This window comes from Cololabis saira, chromosome 5, assembly GCF_033807715.1.
Source record: "Cololabis saira isolate AMF1-May2022 chromosome 5, fColSai1.1, whole genome shotgun sequence".
Classification (NCBI taxonomy): Eukaryota; Metazoa; Chordata; class Actinopteri; order Beloniformes; family Belonidae; genus Cololabis; species Cololabis saira.
In genome coordinates, this window is record NC_084591.1 from 20,382,314 (window position 1) to 20,408,982 (window position 26,669).

A 26,669-nucleotide genomic window follows, 5' to 3' on the forward strand; every position below is an offset into this window, starting at 1 on the left:
GAGACATTGTTGGAAGATCCTGCATCTTTTGAAAAATCAAATAAAAAGGTTTAGGAGCTTTCTGTGCAGTTGCAACGCTTAAAAGACGACAGTGATAACGCATGTGCATCTAGAGCCCCAAGCAGAGAGCTTCGGTTCTAGATGCGCATGCTCTCCTACGATTTTAACGGTTTCTGTACCAGTTTTCTTTAAATTTTGGGTCGCCACGGGTGCAGAAGTGGCATTGGTCCAGTTTGCAGCAGTTTTGCAGCAATTATGCTCCATTCTCTGGTCTCGTGGATTTTTTCAAAATCGGAGCACTTCAGGGCCACCTCATTTGCTGGCTTTGTAAGATTATGAGTTTCCCCGAAGACTACGAGATGACGTGAGATTTGTGCAGGGATCTGCTTGTTTAAACACAGATACACTCACCAGCTTCTTCATTAGGTTCCCCTGGTACATCCAATAAAGTGGCTGGTGAGTGCTTTCAACATATCTTCTTTCTAAAAGTATCCAAATAAAGAGGATGGGTGCTGTTAAATAAAATAAGCTTTTTGACACTTTTAAATGGAACCTCTTCCTGTACGTTGTTCTCTTCTAAAACCCGCAGCCTCCACAGGTGAACGTAAGGTTGATGTGTACAGGTCAGAGCCTGCTCGTGAGTACTTTATGATGGAAAATTCACAGCATTCTTTATACCGTCTGGCTTCCTGCCAGCTCGGTCTGCCGAGCGTAAATCCACGCTGCTTACTGGCGGTCCGACGCCAAAGCAGACTCCACACGTTCCATGTCAGTTCTGCATCCTGAGGGACTTGAGTCTGACAACGACTGGGCACATTGAACTTGTTTCGTAGCGTAACTCAGCTGCAGTGATTTTTATTTTCTTATGAATTAGTTAAAAGCTACACTTCAATACATGTTGATATTCATGTCTATAGTTGTGTTTTTTTGTTGAAGTAGTTAGTTCATTAATTCCAACCTCCACCAGCTGATGCTCTAAATGTTTGATTCAGGTTGAACAGCAGATAACTTTCTGAGATCATAGGAATATGGCATGAATCTAATTACATATTGCACCACTTAAAAAAGAGAATATGTGAGTAATGAAAGAGAATCTGGTACTGGTGCAGTGTGCAGGTAGACATGTGGATAAACCAGAGCAGGCTCTGACCTGGTACCCGTCTCTCTGGGTCTGGAGCTCCTCTTCTGCTCTTCTCATTATCTGCGTCTGACTCAACAGCAGCTGCTGGGTGTGTTGCAATGACCTCACCAGCTCCTGGACAGCATGCACGCAGACACACGTCACTCAGATACTTGCACTTTTAACTTGGTTTTAACTCATTAAATAACATAAAATGTCCGTTCTATTATTTGGCTTCTGACCTGCTTTTCTGCTCGTTCAACAGCGTTCTCATCCTTGAGTTTCCTGTTCATTTTAATTTCCTGAGAATACAAAACAAAATTTAAAAAGAAAAACACTATTTCAATCTTCTCAGCCATAGCTTTTCATTTAAACTGGACTTGACTTGTGTGTGAGGAATAAGTATAATCTCTTGGTGTGTTTAAATGGTTTTAGTGAGTATCACTGACCATGTTGAGTTTCAGTTGCAGCTCCTGGACCTGCTGCTCCCTGCTTGCTGGGCTGAGGGTCTTATCATGTGTGGCTGATGTCATCTTGACCTTAATGAGCCTGTTACTGACTTCATCCAACTCCTGTGAGAGCACCACCGAAGCAAACCTTCATTCAAACCAGTTGTTTCTTCATAGTTTTATCAAACATCAACTCAAAATGCCAACAGGTACAATGTTTAGGGGTTCTGTGAAGCACATTTGGACATTAAATCGTAGTCTTCATACCTTCTGCAGCGACACTATAGTTGCCTCTTGTTTTTGATTGGCAGAGTTCAGCTTACTATTTATTCTCATGGCCTCATCAACTGTAGGAACGACACTGGAGTCACCATCAAGCATCGCTGCATAACAGCGGTACATCTCAAATGTGCTGTTAATGACTTACACACAATTAAGAGATCATAGGAAGTGACAGAGGTAATCAACCATTCATAATGACAAAAATCAATCTTGTAATGTCACCGATCAAAACATATTAAAACTCAAAGAAAAGGTACAGTTGCAAGTAAAAAAGTACAATGTACGACACAAAAACTCCTTCAATTCATTATTGTGGATCTTCGTTTAATTTAAAATAAATAAAATGAGAAAAATCTAAAAAGGTACATAATTATGCCTTTAAATCGTTAACAGGGTAAGCTCCTTAGTTTTTTCTAAAGATCCTCGAGTCTTCTATATAGTAAGAGTGCTGGCAAAAAGTATTTCTTTCAGTAAATAAATTGAATCTCTGAAAGAAATATGTTTACATTTGCCATCAGTTATTCCCCATATTTTTAATGAATTAATTTATTTTAGTGCTTTAAGGCATTAATGAGGATTTTGACAGTTTCAATTTTGATCCATTTTGACATTTGTTTTCCTCATTTTTTACATGTGATAGTTAGCACAGGCTACCCCGTGATTGGTGGTCTCCTCACAAATGTACAAAATATGTATCTACAAAAATGTTGTGAAAGAAATTCCACCTAAGACAGAAGCTATCAGACAAATTTCCAATTTTAAGAGAATATTTTTCTAGCTGAACCTGACATTAAAGGTGTGGCTCCATTTAAACATTGTCAAAAACACAAGTGACAGCTGACAGGAGAAGGAAAGGATTTGTGTTGAGTGAGTTAAAGAGCAGGAACATGATGGGATGGATCAAACCTTTCCCGAGTCAGCGGGACACAAATTCTGGTGTCAGTGGTGCAGGAATTATTCGTTGCTCACATAAACCCTTATCATCTCACCCACCGCCATGTTAAACCTCCCCGCTGACCTGTGAGACTCTTCCCAGTCACAGTTAACTCTTACCAGGATTTTCCTGGAGGAGCAATTGAACAAACATGTCAGTGACATCTTAGTGTAACCCTGAGTTATTAGTGCTGAAATTCTACAAGCATCACATCCCAGTCTCCAGTCAGCATGTAGCAAAAAATATTTAAAAAAAATACCCAAAAAAACATGAGTTTGAAAAAGTAAAAACTTAGAATACGTAAAATACTTCATCTTTTCAAGTATCACACTCTACCATTTTGCTCGAGTTTCTCATGAGCCTGCTTGACCGTGGCGCACTGTCTGGAAAGAGCGCTGAAGCGCTTCTCCACCTCCCCCAGTTGGTTCAGGTGCGTGTCCTTCGTCCGGCTCTGCAAAGCTAGTTTCTGCTCCTGTGACAGAGTCGTAGTTAAAATAGATGATGAGCCTACTTTACTGAGAAATAAACTATTAATATGAGAGAATGTTTCAGTACAACCTCAGATTAAAAACAGTCCAGACTGTAAAATGTAAATAAAAACAGAATGCAATGATTTAAAAATCTCACAAACCCATATTTTACTCACAAAAGAGCATCGGAAATACAGGCATGTGCAAAAGTTACCACCACCTCTTTAAATCCTTCGTTTTTTGGTGTAAAAACATAAAGAAAGACATCTGATCATAATGAGTCTTAGTATTAGGCAATTACAACATCAAATAAAATGCTTTATTTGATGTAAAATAAAGCCAAATTAAAAAAAAAAAAAAAAAGAAAGAAAAAGGACACACATGCAGTACTAAACACCTCAAGGAATGGTTGATGCAGGGGAAAACACAATGTTTCGAGCAAGTCAGAAGCCTGATCACAGTCCAGGAGAAATGATGCAGAACCAGCTGACGTGAGGACGCCAACCAACGCCTCAGAGCTGCTCTGCTCACAGCCACAATTAGTCACTCCAGGTAACAAAGGCAAATTCATGCTCACAGATCTGTAATTTTGGACAATCTACCTCTATAATCGATTTTATTTATTCATTCATTTTTTCCATTTTTCCATTATAGCTATGGTGGTCTATTGTTAGAATTTGGGTGAAGTATTTAATGTCTATTAAATAAAATGACATTAAGAGTCCACACCAGTGTAATAGTGGTAATATTCACCCATCCATGGCGAAATAAATATAAATATATTAATAATATGCAAAGAAAAGTGGGTGTAAAGTGAAACTCTACTCTGTATTGTGATTAATTCACTTTTCAGACAAAGACCGTAGCACATTTTGTCCAAGTCAGACTTCTAACGCAGTGCCTGTTTCTTTCAGAGGGATGACGGGATCAACTCGGCTCATGCTTCAGAGCACTTTATCGCTCTTCAAACTGCCATTATATTTTGATTGTCTGTATCAAGTTGATTTTTCCCCCCTTTCTGGCTTCCCTTTACTCCCTTCTCTATAATTTTCGCTCCACTGTGTTCCTGTCTCCAACTCTCCAGTCCGCCAACGCTCTTCAACTCCCTTTCACTCTGCTGAGCCACTGCAAAGAAGGTTAAACTGAGCGAGGACCAGTTATAAAATATTTTAATAGAGATATTTTCTCTGCTGTGCAGGCAGTTCAAAGTGTCACACACTCCCTATCTGTTACTCCTGATGAGCTGTTCCTTCCAAAGCCCACCCCTCCTTAGCACCGGTCCCTCATCCTCCTCGTTTAATTTTTTTCACTCCCACCGGTCCGCTGTCAACAGTTTGTAGGAATTGAAAGTCCCTCCTTACCAGCTCGCTTGATTTCTTCTCCAAGTTGTACTTCAGCAACTGTGTAACAACAATAAAAGAATATCAGCAAGCGTCATCTTTTGAGAATTCATTCATCTGAGATTCCACAAGATCAAAGCAGATTAGGTTACAATGATTTTTATACTTTAGAAAAGCCCCTGTTTTCATTTGATCCAGAGCTATAAAAAAAAACCTGTTTTTTGTTTTATATTTTTGCTGGTACAATACCACGGCTTACAGAGTCGCAGATTAACAGAATCTTCAGTCTGGAGAATATATCTATATATATATATATATATATATATATATACAAATCTAAGGATTTAAATCATCTATCTGTCATATATTGAAATTACTATCCAATTTGTCAAAAAGAAAAGAACCTGCTTCATGTAGATATATTTAAAATCTATTTTGCTTTCCTTGAGGTCCGTGCTTTGTGTCCATTTTATATATTTGAGGACTTTACGCTTGATCATGTGTTTTCAGATTCGTTTTTTGCATGTTTTATTTTATTAATTATGAACTCACAAAAAAATTTTTTTTTGAGAATTCAAACCCTTACAGATGTGAAAATGTAAATTCCAATCACCAATAGAAAGACAGGATTCTTTATTTCCCCCCACAGTTTAACATTTAATTACCTTTTCAAATAATCAAACGAAATTACACATGTGGGAAATATTCTTAAAAGTATTTTTCATATGTGTTTATACAGTGTGTGTTTTTAAAGACTGACTCCTTCTGCCTGCCAGTTTAACCAGATAAATAATTATTAGAAACCAGATAAAAAACAAAAATGCATCATTAACATTCTGACCAACAATATAACAAGTTATAACTGCGACATTACTTTGTAAATAATTACGTTTATTAAAAAAACAATCTGAAAATCTTATAAGGTTGAGTTTAATAAGCCCATCATTTGTATAAAATTAAAAAAAAAGAAAATGGCTATGTGCAATTAAATGCATGCAGTGATTAATCATTTAGATTTAATTGTGGATTAACTGAACCATTCACAATCAAGGTATTTGGCAATTAAAGCTCTTGGATCCTGACTGTCATTCATGTAAAAATGTGTTAAATTAAAGAATTGCACTGAACCGCATCACAAGATTAACCATGAATGGGCTTCATTTGAGCCAAACACCACACTCCAGATAGAATGGCCCAGATAGAATATCAAAAAGGCTCTTTATTGTCTGTGTAACATGGCTGGGCTGTTAAAGTGCAGTGAAGCGGGCTGACGGCTGTATATCACCTCTGCGCTGTCAGGCCTGCAGACGAACACGCAGCGACACGGACCAAGCCAGGCCTTCTACGTCAACATCCTGCACTAACAGCTCTAATAACGCTGACTCTGTCTTATATATATTTGTTTGTCTTTTATTTATTTATTTTTTAAGATAAATAAATAGAAAACTCCAGCACACCTTCTTCTCACCGTACACTTGCTTATTAGGCCAACGTTTCGGTCATAGACCTTTTTCAAGGCATCAAAAGGTTGATTTTGATGCCTTGACAAAGGTCTATGACCGAAACGTTGGCCTAATAAACGAGTGCACGGTGAGAAGAAGGTGTGCGGGAGTTTTCTTTTTAAATTTGGCTGCAGCTTTCCTCCTCCGACGCACCTTTCTGCAAATCCGGTGTGCAAAAGGTTTTCTACTTCGAACATAAATAAATAGAAAATAATAAAGAGCTAAGTAGGGCTCGTAGTCTGCATTTGAGATAAAAAGAAAGAAAGAAAGAAAGAAAGAAAGAAAGAAAGAAAGAAAGAAAGAAAGAAAGAAAGAAAGAAAGAAAGAAAGAAAGAAAGAAAGAAAGAAAGAAAGAAAGAAAGAAAGAAAGAAAGAAAGAAAGAAAGAAAGAAAGAAAGAAAGAAAGAAAGAAAGAAAGAAAGATGTACATGACAGTACCTGCAGTGACTTTAGCTCTTCCTTCAAGTTATTAATCTCCTTCCCTTTTAACTCAGCAATGACCTGGTATTTCCCCTGAAATGTTATATTATTATTGTGAGTGTCACAAAAAAGCTATAAATACCAAAGCACAACGTAAAAGAATTCCCTCTGAAGGCCAAGACCCAAGTGGATTTACTACAACTCTCGTCTCTTCACATTTTGGGGGAAAGAGCTCTCCATACCTTCTCCTCCTCACTGCTCTGTAATTTCACCTGAAACTTGAGCGGAGAAGATACATTATTTACAGGATTTCAACAGAAGCCCTATTGAGGTATTAAGATGAAAAGGTCCAAACATACCTGCTTTTTAACAGTGGCCAGCACCTCGGTGTGCTGGTTTCTCTCTCTTTCCATTTTATTTTGAGCGGATTCCTTTTTAAAAGAAGAAATAGGTGAACACAATGGATGACCTCATTCATCACCTGGAATAATGTGACTCTAAAAGAAGAAGAGAAAAGGCAGATGTGAAGAGCTGGGAGGTGTTTATGTAAGAGACCATGTCGTACCTTTTCCCACTCCAGTTCCTGCTTTTCCAGCACTAGTTTGCTGATCTGGTCCTCCGAACGTGTCTCTGCATCCTAACCGTGAAAGGTTATAGATTTCATTACATGTGACAATCAGCATTAGTAAAATGATCTAACAATCAGATGTAAAAGTCAAAGACACCTGCTAAATTAAACAAGTCAGTAAATTTAAATGGGGTGATGGCTGGAGGACTGCAGTCCTAGTGGAGACGATGCAGACTGAACATCCGTTACCTCTCCCCCTCTACGGGTGGATAACTCTCTGGAGTTGAGCCATAACTGCAAACTGCTCTGAGTTTCCTTTAGTCCAGTCCTCTGTGTCTTTTGTAGAAGCACCGAGTTAAAGAGGAACATTAGAGGGGAGGTGATATTTGGGGAAAGCCATCCCTATCCTCCCTCAGCCCTCTGAGACGGCAGGTAAAAATCAATTGCTCTCTATATCCATGGGACTTTTTTATGTGCATGTGGGAGCAGGTTCACTCACTGAGTTTATTTTATAAGTTCTTATTAAGGCGTGCTAGCAGTGTGGCACAACATTTTGAAAGAAAGGGAAAGGAAATAGGGGAGGGAGGAAAAAGCTGTTATTTTTGACTGACTATGTGAGAATATTTAAAAGCTACAGTAAAATTATGCTAAAAATGTGTTAAAACTGGTGATACACGCAAATCAAAACAGGCAACTCCATGAACTAATAGCTTAGGACAACTAAATCTTTTCCTAACACATCACTCAAGTGATATGATTTTTATTCATTTTGAGAAAGTCTATGATTCGTGAAGCCTTTGATTGCTGTTCTGAATGGCTACCTTTTAGTGGACACTAAAACAAGTGAGACTAAACTATACAGACTTTAAAATGTGGTGCATCTGATAGTTTAGTTGGGCAAAGTTTTACATGATATGAGTTATTGCGTTTAAGAACTCAGTGTATTATTATTGTTATTTTATGGTAAAGAGTGTAAAGTTTAGTTTGGGACAAAAATGATCTGAATCGAAGCTTTGAGTCCGAACGGAAAATGTATTTTCAGCAAGATGACAACTAACACAGAAGAAGGGGAGTTCATGGCCTCCGCTTCTATAAAACTGGATTGGTACTTAGATATTTATGACAAAATAGGCATGTGTTAGATGCGGAGACCATGAACTCTCCTCCTTGAATCGAGTTACAATTGCTTCAATTTGTCTGGAGGGACCCCATCTACACGACCACAGTGGAGTGACATTTCTGAGTCTTTTCAGAGGCTTAAAATATCTATTTATTCTGTGTTGCTGCTTGTCCTCTTGGCTAACGTTAAACCCTTTTTGCTGCATACATATATTATAACCTAACTGCAGTGATTCATGTCATTTTAATCCTTAACGAAGGTTTACTAATCTAAAAATAATCTTAAAGCTTGATTCAACTCCCAAATGATCCATTAAAGGCACCATCTTTCTTTACAGCATAAGGATTTTCCTACTACTCATCTCTGTAGTCGCTGCTTTCCTTTGAAAGTTTAATAAACCACATTGTTACCAGCTAAAGCAGCGAATCTCGCTGCATCAAAAAGGGAAGCAAACGTGCTGGAATTTGACCTGCTCAGGAATGTCCGGCACAATCATGACATCCTCTTGCGTCTTAACCTCTCCACCCAACGAACAGCACAACTACAGAGCGCTACATGGCCCGAGGAGGATCAGATACACATCCAATGTTTGTGTCTCAGTTAACATGACAATAACAATAAAAACAAAATGGCAACAACCGACCAACATCCCATTCTTGCTCCCCCTAACCTTTAAGTACACTTAGTGTGTTCTCCGTTTGAAAGTATCCGCTAGAGGGGGGACAGCTGCATTCATTTTAGTTACTGCTTCAAAAGCATATTTACTCTGAATGTACTGGTCAAAGTGTAAATGGCTTATGTGACCCCAATCCTGACTGAATGTGCATTAAACCCAGCTCGCTCTTATCTAGGTTGCCAGAGGGGTTTGCCTTAAAGATGTTATAATACCAAACCCTCTGACATCTTTATAAAATTACATTGGTCATTAGCCATCCTGCAAGGCATCGGTGCTGTCGTACTAATCAGTCACAAGGGATGTAATTCAGATAAAAGCGAGCCATTTTGACACACAGAAGGTAGTTTCAAACATTCCTTTAAACATGTATTTATCTTCTTATGAATCCAAAATAAAGTCACACTCTTACAATAATCCCCCATATGAAATTTTTAATTACTTTCTGGTACAGATATGAGAAAATATGAAGCTGAAAAATTACAAGATAGAGGCTGCGAACCACTGCCACTACCACTTCTGTGCCTTCACATCCTGAAAGTATAAAAGAAGCTGCAGAAAATACACTTTATTCTCAAAGAATATTTACGCATCGTTTTGTTATTATGTTGTTGTTTTTTTGTCTGTGTGTGTGTGTATTGATTTCCCATCATTTGGGGAGCAATATCAATGATTGTTCAAGTTTTTGTCAGATAGTAGCATTGCAGTTGCAACCAAACCAATATATAACCAATATAATCTAAAAAGTAACATTCTTTCTTATCACTGTTATTATTATCTTTTTATAATGTGTCAGGACAATTAAAGAGATATTTTCTTTTATTATTAGTCAGAAGTGCACATACACTAAGCTGTTTAGGGGAAGGTGGCTCAGTTGGTAGAGCGTTCGCCCATGAACCTGAAGGTCAGTGGTTCGAACCCTAGTTCCTCCTGTGTCCACCAAAGTGTCCTTGGGCAAGACACTGAATCCCCCGGTTGCTCCCGGTTGTCAGGCCAGCGCCGTTGTTGTATGGCAGCTCCGCCGACAACCGGTGTGTGAATGTGTGCGTGTGTGGGTGAATGTTTGCAGTGTAAAGCGCTTTGGGGCTGTAGGAGTACAGCTGGAAAGCGCTATATAAGTGTAAGCCATTTACCATTTACCATTCAATTGAATTCAATTCAAAATACTTTATCTATCCTCAAAGGTATATTTTCATTTTCTGTGTAGGTACCATTTCCATATACCCGAAGGTCCTACATTCACAAAACCAAAAGAAAAAGGCCAGATTTTAGCCCGCAACTGCACATGGAGACAAAGATTTTTTGAGACATATCGTGAATCGATCATTATTGTGTCAAGAGGAAAAAGGAGGAAGCTTGCAGGCCTCAGATCATCATCCCAACTGTGAAGCATGGAGGTGGAAACCCCCAAATAATCCTATTTTGGGGCTGCTTGGCCACAGGATAGACTGATACACTTTACAAAATAGACAGTATAGGGAGGGAAGTGTATGTGGATATGCTGAAACAAGGCAATAAAACGTAAAGTTTGGGTATAGGATGGGTCTTCCAAATGGACACAGAGGCCAAACCTGCTCCCAGATTAGTTGCAAAGTGGCTGAAGGACTCCAAAAGGGAAGATACTGAAGTGGCCACTGCAAAGACCTGATCTCAGTAAAGTGGACATTTGCAGGTGGCACTGAAAGGCATGTGCAAGCAAGACAGCATGCATGGGAAAAAAAAAAGGTCTTTTTCTAAACGTTACAAAAACATCTGGTCGCAACTGTATGGAAAATAATATACAGTATTTATCAATGTAAATGTGAGGGAAATACAGAAAGCAGTTGCTTACAGTGAATCTGGCTAGGGTACTGTAAGCCACCAATTAAACTAAACTAAACAAAATACAATAAAATCAAACTTGGAGTCAGCTTTTTGTGTTGAATGGATATGAAAACTGAGACAATGACTGCACTGGTTACGATACTTTACCCTTCTAATATGCAGCTCCTCGACAATTTCCAGTAGATGAGATTTAAATTCCAACAGCTGCAGTAGGATGTTTCCTTCACTTTCTGTTTGACAGCGAGAGCTGGACTGTGACAGTTCCTGCTCCACTGCGGATCCTCCAAACTGAACAAGAGGAAATAACGCATCAACTTTGAAGACACGAACAGTCAACAAATCCAAAGAGTACATCCGTTTGTCACCTTCACAGTATGAAGGGGATGCGATATGTCCAGGCTGCAGTCATTTGTTTAATTTCCCTAGCTGTGTGATTTCTTACTAATTCTAATGGATATTCTTAGATCATGAAACATGGAGAAAATACTTTTGAACTAAGAAGAAAAGTGAAATAACCTTTTAATTTAAAGCACATTTTCTGATTGTAAACAAAAACACTAATGTACATTAACCACTTTGTCTTATGCTGTCAAGAGTCCTCACTCACGGTGGTGTGGGTGGGGGGTGTCCCAGAGTCTGTGTCAAGATCCATCGTGTTGCTTCAGGTCAGGCAAAGGTCCCGCTGGGCCTCTTCAGCCTGCAAACTGAGGTCAAAAAACATTTGGCTGAAAAAAGCTTAATAGAATGGGCTATTTAATAAGCAGTAATCCTCTGCTTTTCCACTTAATTACTATATTACTTCCTCATCTGTGGCTTTTACTGCTAAATGATTTTAGTGGGAATAATAGCCTAGAACATTAAAGCCTCATAAGGCTTCTCAATCACTAGGATCTAACTTAATGCCTTTGAAATGACCATTAAAGGTTTTCTTTCTCTCTTTTGTTTTACACCACCTCCATTGCAGTGAGAGGATAACATCATGATAAGCCATCTAGGTTCAAATGAACCTACCCATTGACTCTAATAGGGGTCAGAGCAATAACACTGAGTGGACAAATTGCGCTGTCAATGCTTTTTAAATTATCTAGGTTATTCAATTTGACCTGTGGATGTTCCTTTTTGCAACCATTTCTGTCCCCTCAAAATGAGCGTGGAAGTGAACGGCATGCGGACACACACAACTCACACACAAACACACACCGAGTGCAAAATATAACCATATAAGTGGGAGGTCTCCACTAGCCACTGATCTCTTAATAGAACAGACCTTTTTTTTCTCCCATTTATACTGCGCTGGTATCAATCATGCTGGAGAATTAAATGATCCCTGATAGAACTGGCTACTATCGTAAAATAACATTGTGACCCCAGGCTGGGGCTGGGGGGGGGGGGGGGGGGGGCGTGATACGTGCCAATGTGTGTTAAAGTGTCAAAGTGATGGTTTAGAATACATCTGACGTACACAACATGCGGGTGAACGTGAGCTTGCGAGTGTGACTAAGGGACTCAGACTCGTCTTTATTTGCTTTTCCTGTGACTCAGATGAGAAGGTTTGAAGCCAAGCGTCCAGCCACAAAGACACACGAAAAGAACTGAAGGACAATAAAGTGGAGCATTTTAAGTCAAGCAACAAAACAGAATGTAATACTTTCAGGTAAGTTACCAACTGCTCTCAAATGAAGCAACACTAGAAAGTTGAAAGTTGAAAAGACTGACATTGATGATACTTAATTCCAAAAAGCTTCAGAACCACTCAAATGTTTATTGATTATCTAAAATTATTTAAAATTATGGAAAAAACAAAAAAATAAAAGAAGAATTTAAACAATGTTCAACTAAACATTAAAGCAGTATAATTAAGTTGTGTTCATGTTAACCAAACAGTTTCACCATATCAGATTATTTTTAGGATGTGTCATCAAGGCCCCTCAGTCCATTCCAAGTATCAAAAAACCTCTGAAAGTGACTCCGGAGCAAATCTTGGACAATGTCCTAACAGTAAATTAACATCCCAACCCCCAGATGCCAGCAAAACCTCATGAAAGACAAACTGAAAGCGCTTCTTTAGCCAGTGAGATCAGCTGCTCCAGTTTTAATAATTTTTACTTCTTGTTTCATAGACGTTATTATTAGCTCAGCCCTTCAGTTTCTTTTGTATTTTTTTTTTTTTTTTATCCTTATCCAACACAAAATCTTTTCAGTGGGTGTGACGTGTTTGGACTAAAGGACAAGTTCTGCTGTAATCAAGCTGTTAGGTTTCCTAAAGTAAAAAAAATAAGGCTTTTCCTTAAAAACATGCCACATGTCAACATACTGTGTTCTACATCTTATGTCTATCAACCAGCACAATTACTACCTTTTAAACCGCTTATTGACCTGAATACCGTATTGACTCAGTCCTATTGGATCTGTAGTTTACAACTTCAGTTCATCAGACCACAGTAGTTTCCTTTTTCTTGTCAGTTTATCTCAAGTAAACGTATTTATAAGACAAATAAATACAGCTGATAAAAAAAAAACATTGTGTTGTACTGCATAACAGAAAGATGAGCTGCAATTATCAATATGATATTAATTGAACTATTATTTATTGTAGTTCTTATCACTGACGTCTTCATCAGGATAAGTTTTCAAACATATTTTATTCAGCATTATCTTCTTTAATTTATCTTGATATCATTAGTTCCAAATATCAAAAGAAAGAGGAAACTGTACTTTGGTCTGATGAACCAAAATATTAAACTATGGGTTAAAGATTAGAGGGACAATCATGGTTATTATTAAACTACATTTCAAACATCAGTGTTTGTGAGGATATGGGGATGCATTAGTGCACATCCTGTACGTTATGTTCACATCTGGCAAATGTTGAATGATATGTAGAAAATATAGTCTACGTTTGCTGAGATGTAAAATATTTTTCAGGTAAAGCCTTGCATAGTTGAGCAATACAATGCCATATTTTGCATGTATACCATCAAGTTGGCTCTGTTACTATACAGTTAGGCTGCTAAACTTATATCACTGCTGTCCAAACTGGTCCACTTCAAAATCCAACCCCAGTCGTTAACCCTTTGATTAAATTCAACAAATCATAAAACTATGCTTCTAAATACATTCAGTGAAGCGTTTTTATTTTATGGAGTCATATTCACATGCAGTGGCCTTTATGAGTCATTACAACCTTGAAACTCATTAAAAAACTGTTCTGTGATTTTAAACTTATGATGGATGGATATGTTAAGCATTTGGCTATGAGACGTGTTTTCAGAAACAAAAATGAGAGAAAGATGTCCTTTATATACAAGGCAGCCGTGGAGCATATGGGGATACAATCGTTGTTTAAACCCGCACCACCGTGACGTCCATTTGTAGAGAACCTCATTCACTGAAGTAGAACCAGCACTCATATATCTAAGATTATTTAAAAATATACGTGGGTTAGGGCTGTTCGATTAATCGATTTTAAATCGTAATCGCGATTATGTAATTAGAACGATGTTAAAACGTGAAACTCGTAAAATCGATTTTTCACTTTTTTTTTTTTACCTTGTCTGCACATATATTAATGATTGATGGAAATACCTCTCAATACCTGCGACAAGTGCCCCATCGGAGAGGCTCTTTAGTGTAGGAGGGGGCGTTGGAACCATGGTGATATACTAACATGCCACCGGGTAGACCGGCTCGTGTTCCTTGCAAAAAACTTGCAAATGTGAATAGCAAATGTAATGACTAACATTACACACCTTAGTTTAGTTTAATTAGAAAATGTCTTGTTTTATTTAATTGGAAAAATAACTTACTGTATGTTTGCAAGTGCTGATTTGCTGATTTTTTTTTCAGAGATAAAACTTTATATTTTATTATATTTTTTAAAACTTTTTTTCCACTTATTTTACAGAGTTTTGCACTTTATTCATTCATTTTTGGTTTAATAAGAGCAAAGTTTGCACTTAAAGCCCAATGGGGCAAATGTTCAATAAAAAAACCGCCATATTTGAAATCATTTCTTTGCCTTTTGTCAATTCACAAAATAATCGTAATCGTAATCGAAAATCGGATTTTGAGAGAAAAAAAAATCGAGATTTTATTTTTGGGCAAAATCGAACAGCCCTAACGTGGGTGAACATTGCTGTATAATTATATATTTAGATCAAGCTACAGTATGAGTTTAATGAGTCAAGTTTTATCTCAAGTTATCTTATCAAATGCAACAAAGGCAAAAAGAAGAAAAAACTATTTCATACTGATAGCAGCAGTTATGTGCTATGTTATGTATGTCTGTATATCTCAGTTATGCTCGATTAAGCTCCTACGTTTCAATTTGAAGACTATTTTATTGTGTAGGATTTTTTAATCATTATTTGTAGGTTACTATTCTGTATTTGGCATGCATCTACGTTACATTCATTAGCATTTGCCTCATTTCTTTATTTAACAACTATAGTATATTGTTTAGATCAGTGATCCCCAGTCCAGATACTTGGAGAGCCACCTGGCTGCATGTTTAGGCGTTTACCTGCTTTCACACACCTTTTTTTTTTTTTTTCTTGCTTTCACACACCTTTTTTTTTTTTTTTTTTTTTTTTTTTTTTTTTTTCTTGCTTTCACACACCTTTTTTTTTTTTTTCTGCTTTCACACACCTGATGCACATGAATGGATCAGCGTGACGTCATGGTCTGCACACGTCTGTTATTGATTACAGATTGAGGATCTCTGATGTAGGTTGTGTCACATGGTTTTGATTGAATGACAGATTTGACACAGAAGTCATGGTCCATGTTACATAGGTCATGACCATAATAACCATTTATCACTTTATGAACCCAAGTTTAATGAAGCCCAGCGCTTCATTTTGGATCAGCAGTACATTGTTAAGTTTATTGGGTTAAAGGATAAAGTTACATTCACTCCTTTTTTCTTCACACTACACACCTTAAACGTACTGTTACACAGAAAAATGCTAATGTTGGTTCATAATTATGAGTTGTAATCTCTCAATTTACAGAAAAGCCCTAATTTAGTTAGCACATGCCATCTTACTTGTAGGACTAATTACTAAAGGTAAGTTCATGTGTCTTGAAACACATTTGATCAAAGCAGCACACAGGGGCGTCAATTGGGTATGGCAAGGTATGGCAGCCGCCACACCTTGGCTTCAAGGGAAAATGTAAATGTTTGTTTTTTTAGTACATTTATGGAATTGCTCTGTCTATTTGTATTGATTATTCTATTATTTAATACATATAAAATAACTACAAATGCAAATCAGAACAACATGATCGATTTCACTAGTTATTATACACTGCAAAAACTCAAAATCTTAACAAGAATATTTATCTTATTTCTAGTTAAAATGTCTAATTTTTTGTCAAAAAAAATCTCATTACCATTTTCACCTGTTTCAAGTAGATTTTCACTTAAAATAAATGGAAAAATCTGCCAGTGGAACAAGATTTTTTTGCTTGTAATGAGAAGATAAATCTTGTCCCACTGGCAGATTTTTCTACTTATTTCAAGTGAAAATTTACTTGAAACAGGTGAACATGGTCAAATAAGTTATTTTTCTGGTGATGACTCTTTTAAGTGTAATGAGATTTTTTGACTAAAAATTAGACATTTTAACTACAAATAAGACAAATGTTCCTTTTTTTTTTTAGTTTTTGCAGTGTGAGCAAGACTGCATTTGAAAAAGTTCCAATTTTCTTGACCACACAGATAAGCTCCATAGCAGACTTCTGTGCTGAGTATTTGCTGGACGTGTTGATTGATACTCTGTGACTCGTATCCTTGCAATACCTTAGCTTTGACTGAATTGACGCCACTGGCAGCACATAATGTTAAATCATTATGATATGTGTAAACAAAGTGTCATAAAAAAGGCCATATTATGATTTTACTAATTGTTTTCCACTCAGAGGCGCTTGTATATTTACCAGGTAGCATCACTCATTAGCTTAGTTTAGTCTCTGTCCTGCGACTTTTACTCAAAAAAAAAAAAAAAGCTTGAGCAATAAGTTTCCCGAAGTATTTCAAAGTAATTGCTGGTTGAAACAGAAACCAGTGTTGAGTTTGAACGTGTTTAGGCCAGACCTGTCGGTAGGTGGTGGTTTCAGACTCTTTAACTTACATGAAGCTGCCGATGTTCTGCCAATTTCTGCTACCTGCCGAGAAATGCTACTTTGTGATTCTGCGCATGCGCACAGTCGATTTTCAAAGTTTGATTGCCATGCTAAATTGATAATATGGGATGTTGAATATTTGATCCTTCAAAATACACTACCCATGACTGACATGAATTGCATTACACTTTGTGAACATTATACGATAAAGAAGGGGGAAAAAAACAATTATATCGCTTTATGATTGATTGATTGATTGATTATTTCGAACACATAAGGGAAAAATATAAAATAAAAAAAAAATTCAACATACAGGAAAAAAAGCAACAAAAACGTAATACAAACAGGGGAAAAAAACAGTGTCCGAAAAGGAGCAGGTAGAAGTAAAACTTATTTAACTCTGCCCCTTTGTTACCTCTATTATAAATTAAATATGAATAATAAATAGTTGCTAATTTACACTATTAGGCTAAAGATTTTCCCATTGGTTGTTCCTTTGCACCTGCCCAGCTAACACAATCTTTCCACATAACTCCTCCTCAATCAAATAATCCAGAATTTCCTTTTTGTTCCGTTTTTTAAATTGATTTATATTTGTACATTGCTTCAACCCATCACCAACCCATTCCATAGATCCACTCCAACAATGAGATACACTTTTCCTTTTAGAATGAACACATTGTTTTTTTTAAATTAAAATTTCATCTTAAATTATAACCCTTTATTTGATATTCATTCAGTCATTGGTCTTTATTTAACCAGGCAGGTCATTAAGAACATTCTTATTTACAATGACGGCCTGGCAAGCGACAAGGACCACTTGGGGGGAAAGGAAGTGGTTTAGGGAGTAAAACACAGTACAATTGTAGCTCTACAAAGGTAGAAAAACCATTAGGGAGCATTTTTTGGCAAAGCAGCAGAGGTGATGAGGGGATCAGCAGAGCTACGGCCATCCATTCATTAAAACCTCTCTAATTAATCACCTTGTTTAAGCCTGAAGGGAATCAACGCAACCCGCTGTCACGTCACTGTGTGGCTGCTGCCATCTAGTGGCTGCTTATAGACACTGCATGTGTCTTCCTCTGCTTGGGCTGCATGTTGTTTTTTCCGTTTGTCGGCTTTTTTCTTCTTAAAATTGCGTCCCTTTCTGCTTTTTTCTATCCGTCAGAAACATGTCTTCAATAAAAGAAAGAGCTGCGGCGTTGAATCTTGCAGAGAAATTGTGCGTGCGTCCTCCAGGTGAGTTAATTACTGGAAAGACCTGGAAACAGCCATTGTGTCATAGAATTGTCAAATTGGTTTAATTCACCGTAGGCCTACGAATTGTTACAGATTACTTTTGTAAGGATGTATTTGACCCGGTCTTTGTACGTTTTGACCGTATAGAAACGTACTTCTTGCCATTTTAAGATTGAGATGTGTACCTGCTGTACTCTTCTGCCCTTACTTTTTAACAAATTGTGCTTTCTATTATTTTACCTCTTTTCTTATCATTTTATTTGTTATTTATGTTTTAATTGTGTCCTGCCGCTTTTAATGTTGATGTAAAGCACTTTGAATTACCTTATATTGAATTGTGCACGCGGTTTAAAAGGGATTTCTTGGTTTCTGAAGCTCTGGGATCAATATAAACAGCAATATAAAGTAAAAAAAAAAAAAAAAACCTGCAATGTTTGAGCACTGTCAGCTGAATTAATGGAACCATCAACACCCTAGGTTTTCTAATATGTCCTTCATAATCTCTGTCTATAATTTCCATTCCCTAAATATATCTTCTTGTATGTTTCACTATCAGTTTTCTTTTTAGTATTGTATTATTATTATTATTATTATTATTGGAGACAAACTTTCTGTGTGCTTCTCAGCTCCTGGAGCATCCCCCAAGCCTGTCCGGTCTTCCTCCATGTGGAGCAGCCTCGTATCCCACTTCAGGGTTTCTGTGCCAGTGAAGCGCAGACTGGTCCACCTCAAGTCCTACAGCAATTGTTTCCTCGGCTCTGAGGCTGTGGATGTATTGACAAAACACGTGACACATGCCAAGGGCTTTGAGGGTGTGTGGGTTTTAAACCTCACCAAAAGATGGGATGTTTCCCCTCTCATTTGATGATTCTGTTTGACTCTAACTTGTCATCACCAGTTCTTTGTGCTAATAACATTGACATGTTAATCCCTCTGTTTGATCAAACCTAAGGTGCCAGTGTGTCACGGGACAAGGTGGTGTGTGTGTGCCAGGCCCTGCTGGAGTGCAACCTGTTTGAGCCTGTGGAAACCAAAGTGTTTGGCAAAAGCAAGAAGTGTGGAGTGTTTCAGGACAGCAAAAGTGCTCTTTATAGGTTAGATACTCTGGCACGTTTGGAAATCCACACCTTTCTGTTTGTTTTTAGTTTGTTTGTTTTCAATTGTGGGGTCATTTTGCGATCATGGTTTGCAGGTTTGTGGGAGAATGTACGCCGTCAGTTGATGACTTGGAGAGAGGCATGCTTGCTAATGGGATCCAGAAACTCTTCTGCATTGCTGCTCCAGACAGGTATCTCTCTCTCTAACCTGGTCAGTTTGCATGGCATCAGGTTAGAGAGATCTAACCAGTCAATCAGAGAGGTCTGATTGACCTGCCTGAAAGTCAGATTGATATGTTCAAGTCTGTGTGATTTAGAGAAACATCTTGGACACATGTCAGCCTGTTCAGCCTGTGATCAGTTTCAGCGCTCAACTGTCTGTGTTTTGCATTTCAGACTGGAAGAGCATTTGCATCCCACTGGGTCGCATGACTTGTCCACCCCTGTTAAGGTCCTTGAGACACCCGGGAAGGCCAGCCTTCGGGAGCCTCGGTTCACTGCTGACATGCATTTGGAGCCTGTCACAGATCGTCTGAGTCCATGCAGAGCACAGATAGACTCAGCTTTGCCACAGTCACGTAAGTCTGTTTTATCATGTGAACTCATGCTCTCGTCAACATATGTCTCTTTGCTTGCGTTGAAATACAAGATTATTTTGAGGGACGAGTTGTTCTACTTTTAGTTTACAGGGAGTTGATTACATCACAGTGTCCGGTGCATTAAGCAGTGAAGCACTGCAGGCAGGGGGATGACCAATGCTGCGGAACTAATGTGCAAAGAGACACATCTTAGTTGTAGAGAAGCATGGCTTAAGAACTGACTTATATTTTGACATTTAATGGAGGAATTCTTGGTGGAAAAACAATGAAATACCTATTTTGGTTTGGTGAGGATCAGTCTTCAGAGGGGACTGTGAGGTGCTTTTACCACAGGTCAAAGTGTCTTATCTGTTCAAGGCAGGGTGAGTTGGGATAGCCTCACAGCTACAATTCAAGAGTGCAACATTCGGGGCACGGTGGCGCAGCAGGTAGTGCAGCCGTCTCACAGCTAGAAGGTCCTGGGTTCGATTCCCGCCGGGGACGCTGTGGGCGCTGAAGTGCGTGTTAGTTCTCCCATGAGTTCAGTGCCCACACCCTGGGTGGGGTTGGCGAAAGGGCCTTTCTGTGTGGAGTTTGTATGTTCTCCCCGTGTTCCCTTGGGTAGCTAGTGAGCTACCCTCACAAAAACATGCACACAGTCCTGGGCTCCACATGCCCCCTCTGGCCAACCGGGGCGCCAGATGGGGTGGGGAGGATCTGGCCGGAATAACGTGATCCTTCCACTCGCTACGTCCGGTCAGAGAATCCTCACCCTGTCTGGTGAAAAGAAGCGGTCCGTCACTCCTCAGGATAAGAAGGAGACCTGAGCTCAGTGTAGGGCCCTCCCTGGGTTGGCAGAGGAGAGCAATGCCCAGGACTGTTACTTAGGTATGAGCACTGGGTGGGTAAAAAATCGGATAAAAAAATATTAAAAAAAAAAAATAAAAAAAAGAGTGCAACATTTACTACTTTTAAGCATATATGAGCATATATGAAGTCTAGGCAGTATTTTTATCCAATAATGTAAGATATTAGCCGGACTGCTGAAATGTTATTTATATCTATTGTCGTTTGGACTGCGGATGAAAATTAGCTTTATGCCCAATCTGGCGTATTTACACAACGTCATATTTGTACCGGGTGTTCATTAATATGCACAGTCTTCATCACGTAATTAAAATAAAAGGAGGAAAATAAGGTGCACATGGCTGTATTGAATGTTGGAGCGAAAGTGCCATTTTGTGAGGAATATACTCTGAGACTGCTGTCATGGTTACCTTTTGGTTTTGGTCAGAAATATCAAATCTGATGTAGATAGAATTATAGTGAAAAAAAACTAAAGATGAACAGCTTAGATGATGCACCTCCTGCATGTTGTAAACTGTTCAGGAGACAGAGTGGATAGACTTTGTGTATTTTAAAAGCAGCATTAGCAACTTTTGTTGCAGCAGATTGCAAGATCTGCTAATTAAAGCTGGTGCAATGCCAAATTCAAATCCTTGTATGCATTTTGGTTTTGCCATTTACTTTATCCTCTTTGGAAATTACTCCTGCAGTGCATGCTTAATGTGCAACCAATCCTTCGAGAAAACACAACAATCACTCCCATATCCTCTAAATTCAACATGTCCTGGCATCAATTTCATATTCTGTAGGATGTGAGATTTAATTTCTCCATTTCTTCTCCACAGTGGTAGATGAGGTGTGGCAGGAGCAGACCCTACTACGGCTGTTGAGCCTGGTCGATCTTCCTGTACTGGAAGGTGTGCTTCAGTGCAGACTCAGCCCAACCTCTCCACCACCAGCCAACCTGATGTCTCATGGGAACCCCGACCTGATCTACACCAGCAACCACCTGGACAGACAGATCCTCAAGGCCATCAGGAACTCTCAGTATGTTTGACTTTTAGACTGTTTGAGCAGCAGATGAGTTTACGTGTGCAAATTAGAACTTCAGACTTCCTAACTGGGGCTTGTTCGCATTGGCCTGCATAGTCAGTTGGATCAGTTGCCTCAACATAGACAATGCTCAATTTACAACATAGACAAGGAAGATGACTTCTCATAAAAGAGCTATTGATTTGTGAGGCTGTTATGTTACGGACCTAGACTGAGGTAGAATAGTCCTTCCCTATCTTTACCTCCAGGTTTTCTCTCCACCCACAACCTCAAATCATGTTGCATTCACTGTATCATGGAAATGGGAGTTCAAAACTCTCGTTTTTCTTTTGCTAAGGTTATATATCAGTTTGGACACCTGACTTTTTAATTGATTAACTTTTTTTTTAATTTGAAATTCTTCCCATTTGACAACGGTTGCAGCATCAGTGTTAACATTTCCGCCTCTATCAAAACAAAATACCGTAGCATTTGTTAAAAGCAGCCCATTTGACGAACATGTCTTAATTCCCTAACTATGCAGATGACACACAAATCTATATAACCATCTTACCAGGAGACTATGGTCCAATTTAAACTTTGGTCAAATGCATTGATCAAATTAAAGAGCCAGAATTTTGGTTAAAATGTGTCACACACATTTCATTGAGACCCTGGAAATTGTCAACTTGTGAAAAACAGCATAATTCTGAATGAGTTGTTTTAAAATATCTAATATTCTCTGTCTTTTAGAGAAGATGAGTGGCTCTGTGCCGCTCTGGACTGCTTGGACTTCCTCCCTGACCAGCCAGTGGTGGAGCTGAGCCGGGAGCTGCCTCACTGTTTCCCTCAAGATGGAGAAAGATGTGACCAAAACCCAGTGGGGAGCAGCAGCAGCCAAGATGGAGGCAAGTGGGAGTTGGTGTCCTCACTTCTGAAGTCCTTTGTGCTCTGATTACCTTGAATATTTTTGACACTGTGACACGGGCACAGAATACAGTATGTTGCATAGGAACTCTGTTAACTGTATAATTAAGAACATACTAATTTGTCCTGCTGCAGGTCCCATCAGGGATGAGCAGACTGCTTTCTCTCAGAGTGGCTTGGTCCAGTGTAAGCTGCTGCTGTATGGCACTCTGGTCAAACACTACAGCAACACCAACAAGCGTCCTCTGCTGCCACAGCACATGACTGACGTCTACAGGGGCATCACTGACCTGCTGGGTAAAAACCTCAGACACTGGCTGTTCAAGTGTACATATTCTCATCTGATTAATTAGGCTAACCTTTCCATCTCACTGTTGTGTACATCTTTCACCAGCTTCTTTTTTCTTTTCTTTCTGAAGTCAGTGCCAAGCTAGATAAGACTCTAGAGGCCCTGCAGCTGTGTTTGAAGCTGCTGCCTCAGAACAGCAGAGAAGAGCTGTGCAAGCTGCTGACGTTCATGTCTCTGGCAGCTGACCCAAAAGGGATAAAAGTGGACAAGGAGGTAAGAGCTGTCTGGTTCATTCTTGCCTGAAAAACACATTTTTGGAATTGGAATTGAACCTTTTTTTAAGATGAAGTGTTGAATCTGTAGACGGACAACAGACTGGCAGTGAAGAAGTCATTCTCGCGAGCAATACTGCACAGCAAGGCGCTCTCGAGGGATAAAGAGGACCTTCTGTTGGTCTTCATGCTAAGCAACATAAAGGACATTTTTACGGTAACCATATGCTATGACTATATATGGAGTCATAAATCACCTTTTACTTATTCAGTACATCATGAGTACTTAAATGAATGGTAAAGCAAGTTACAAGTTGCACTTTTATGAAACTGGAGCCTCAAAATAGAGAAAACTTAAACCTAAAAGACACAACTGTAATATTCCATTTAAACTCCCAAAGCTCTTATTCCTACATATTTCCATTATGCAACCAAATGTTTCCTGTTCTTTCATGATCATACCCTGCCTCAATGAGCAATCGCCTAAACCAACCTCCACACTCCCAGTATGTCACACCCTGCAACAGATTCATAACCCAGAAAACCCTTCCATTATTTATGGCTTCATCTCTTTTAAGGTCCACATTGACACCTGAAATCAACAATACAAGCCAGTCAGCATTGTAAACCACACAATGGTTTAATGATGCACCGAGGTCAGATTGCTCACACCTCATTTGGAGATATGAGACTTATGGCTGCTCTTAGACTGGATGGATGGATGGATGGAATAAATACTGTACTGTATTGATCCTGTGAGAAAATAATTTCCTACAGCAGAAAGACAATGACAAGCAACTCAGAAGTCAAAAATAATGGTCAGACTAAAACTGGACAATGAGAGAAAGACAGGTGATGGTGTATGGCAGGGTTTCTTTTATTATACAATCAAATAGAAAAACCTCTTCAAAAAGTTTGAGAACAAAATTATACAAATTGCAAGTGAATCAAAGGATAATTACAATGTGAACCTATACGTTCCTGTTTTTATTTTTTTTTGTGGGGGGGCGGGGTTTGGACTGGGACCAGTATAGAGAAACCTGGATTTTAGCCTGTTGTGTACTTTGACATTGTTCCAAATGGGGTGTAATATATCTTGCACACTGATGGCACCCCTCCTTGAACCGCCACCTGGGGTTGGGGCTCGAAGGCAAGCGCCTGGTGGCCGGGTCTTTGGCAATGAGACCAGGTCGGGCTCAGCCCGAAATGGCGATGTAGGCCCGCCTTCAAGTAGGCTCACCACCCGCAGGAAGGACCATGACAGGCTGGTGCCATGTGGTCTGGGTAGCAGTCGTGGCCAGTGCACAGTCTGCATCGGCAGGGCTGCCCTTTGTCCCCGGTTCTGGTCATAATTTTTATGGACAGGATTTCTAGGCGTAGCCAGGGGCCAGAGGGGATCCGGTTTGGGAACCACAGGATTTCATCTCTGCTTTTTGCGGATGATGTTGGCTTCATCAGGCCGGGACCTTCAGCATGTGCTGGGGCGGTTTGAAGCTGAGTGTGAAGCGGCAGGGATGAGAATCAGCACCTCCAAAACCGAGGCCGTGGTTCTCCACCGGGAAAGGGTGGCGTGCCTTCTCCGGGTGGGTGGAGAAGTCCTGCCTCAGGTGGAGGAGTTCAAGTATCTCGGGGTCTTGTTCACGAGTGAGGGAACGATGGAGCGTGAGATTGACAGACGGATCGGTGCAGCGTCCGCAGTTATGCGGTCGGTGTACCAGACCGTCGTCGTGAAGGAGGAGCTGAGTCGAAGGGCAAGAGGCGTTTAGACTCGAGCCTCTGCTCCTTCACATTGAGAGGAGTCAGCTGAGGTGGCTTGGGCATCTGTATCGGATCCTCCTGGACGCCTGGAGGTGTTCCAGGCATGTCCCACCGGGAGGAGACCCCGGGAAAGCCCCGTATTTTTTTATTTATTTATTTTTAGTCATTGAAACAACTTGTTGAACTGTATTTTCCACTGTATACGCCCGATGGCAGCTCTGGAGATATTTTGGTGGGGTTCGGCTGAAGGAGCTAGCAAATGTATCCACCTTGCAAAGGAATCATTTGTTCCATCTTTGAAGAAAAGGTCTGAATGCCAAAGCCAATTCAAACGGCGGCTAAATCTTCAGCTGCAGTCATCTACACTGTTCACATCCAGGTTATGTTACTGCTCTGTCATCATCCTGTTAATTACAGAATCTCTACAAGAATAGACTGCTTTGATTGGCTCCCCAAGACTTTTCGGGATATTTAATGGGCTCCAAAGGATGGTAGCTACGAACCTGCAAATTTAAATTTGCTAGCAGTGCGTCTAGATTATGTGCTATGAGAAGGAGCTTCCTCTCTTCGAATATCAAATAATAACTTTAATGAGTATCCTTACAACCGTTATTTTTAGGTCAAGATTTTATGGTTTCATAAATGCATGTTGAAGTAGTAGTAAATCCAATTGCATTTAAAACTGTATACGAGCAGGATGCGACACTCTGAGAGGCTAAAGCATATTCTTGTATAAAAGAATAACCGGTAGTACAAAAAACCTTTTTAAAGAACAGTTTATAAAATGCTTTTAAAAAAGGGAGAAAAAAAAAAGCATTTGGTTTATCAAGTGTAACTTAATTTTTACATGATTTCCAACAATGAAAGCATTTTCCTGCCCACACTTCCTTCTCTGCTTCAGATACCAGGTGCTCTCCACAAAGGAGTGAGTGAGAAGCTGGCCAGCCTTGCTCTGGCCGAACATCCTGCTGCGACAGGTAAACTATGAAGTCTCCTTGCAAAAGCAGCCTCAATAATAAACCAAACAGAACTTCAGTTGCCCTTTTTGATAGTTTTTGATAGTAGACATACTATTTACTAAAATTACGTTGACTATTCGAGCTCACCAGTTCAACAAGTGATGAAAATAATACAACTGTTAGGTTGTCACTTTTGCTTTTTTTCAATCTTAGGGAAGACTACTAGACTACTACTACAAGTCATCTTCTATGATATTTCACATGATAATGTTACTGATATTTTTCATTACTACATGTTTCTACAAAACTTTTGTTTTTTTTATTTGTATCCGTCATAAATTGGTTATCATTTCATTGACATTAAAGTATTGTGATAAAGTCCTGGTTGGGACAGCAGGAGTGCACTTCATAAACCAAAACCATGCAGACATGTGACACACAGTTCACAAACAAACCAATAAATGCAGCTTCAAAGTCCCAAATCTGGATGCTTTAGAGTTCAACTTTACAATGAAAGAGAAAACTCTGATATACAGAACCGTCGTTCTGTCTTTCAGGTTCTCCGCTGAGTCAGCAGATGTCCAGCAAGACTAATGCTGACTCTACAAATAAGACCACACACCAGGAACTGTGGGCACTCCTAAATACCATCCACTTGGACACCAAGGTCACAGACAAGGAGAGAAAGCGCCGCCTCCGACAGTTTTACCAAGCCCATCCACAGATATTTAACCAGTACTTTGGGGACTCTGCTGTCAGTTGGCTGTAAATTAGTGAACATTTGGTTTATTTTTCTTGACTCATAGTTTCACTGTTGTCTAGAGATGTTTGACAATTCTTTTGT

At 39.2% G+C, this 26,669-nt stretch overlaps 1 protein-coding gene across 1 annotated transcript; it reads left to right on the plus strand.

Moving 5' to 3' along the window:
• The first annotated feature begins 18,000 nt into the window (after positions 1 to 18,000).
• Positions 18,001 to 26,594, plus strand: LOC133444861 (DEP domain-containing protein 7-like). Its single transcript, XM_061722760.1, has 12 exons — positions 18,001 to 18,067; positions 18,694 to 18,879; positions 19,020 to 19,161; positions 19,260 to 19,355; positions 19,561 to 19,742; positions 21,434 to 21,635; positions 22,374 to 22,532; positions 22,633 to 22,844; positions 22,967 to 23,109; positions 23,200 to 23,325; positions 25,768 to 25,843; positions 26,383 to 26,594. The coding sequence occupies exons 1-12, from the start codon at positions 18,001 to 18,003 to the stop codon at positions 26,592 to 26,594; spliced, it is 1,803 nt and encodes a 600-aa protein (XP_061578744.1).
• Positions 26,595 to 26,669: the final 75 nt, after the last annotated feature.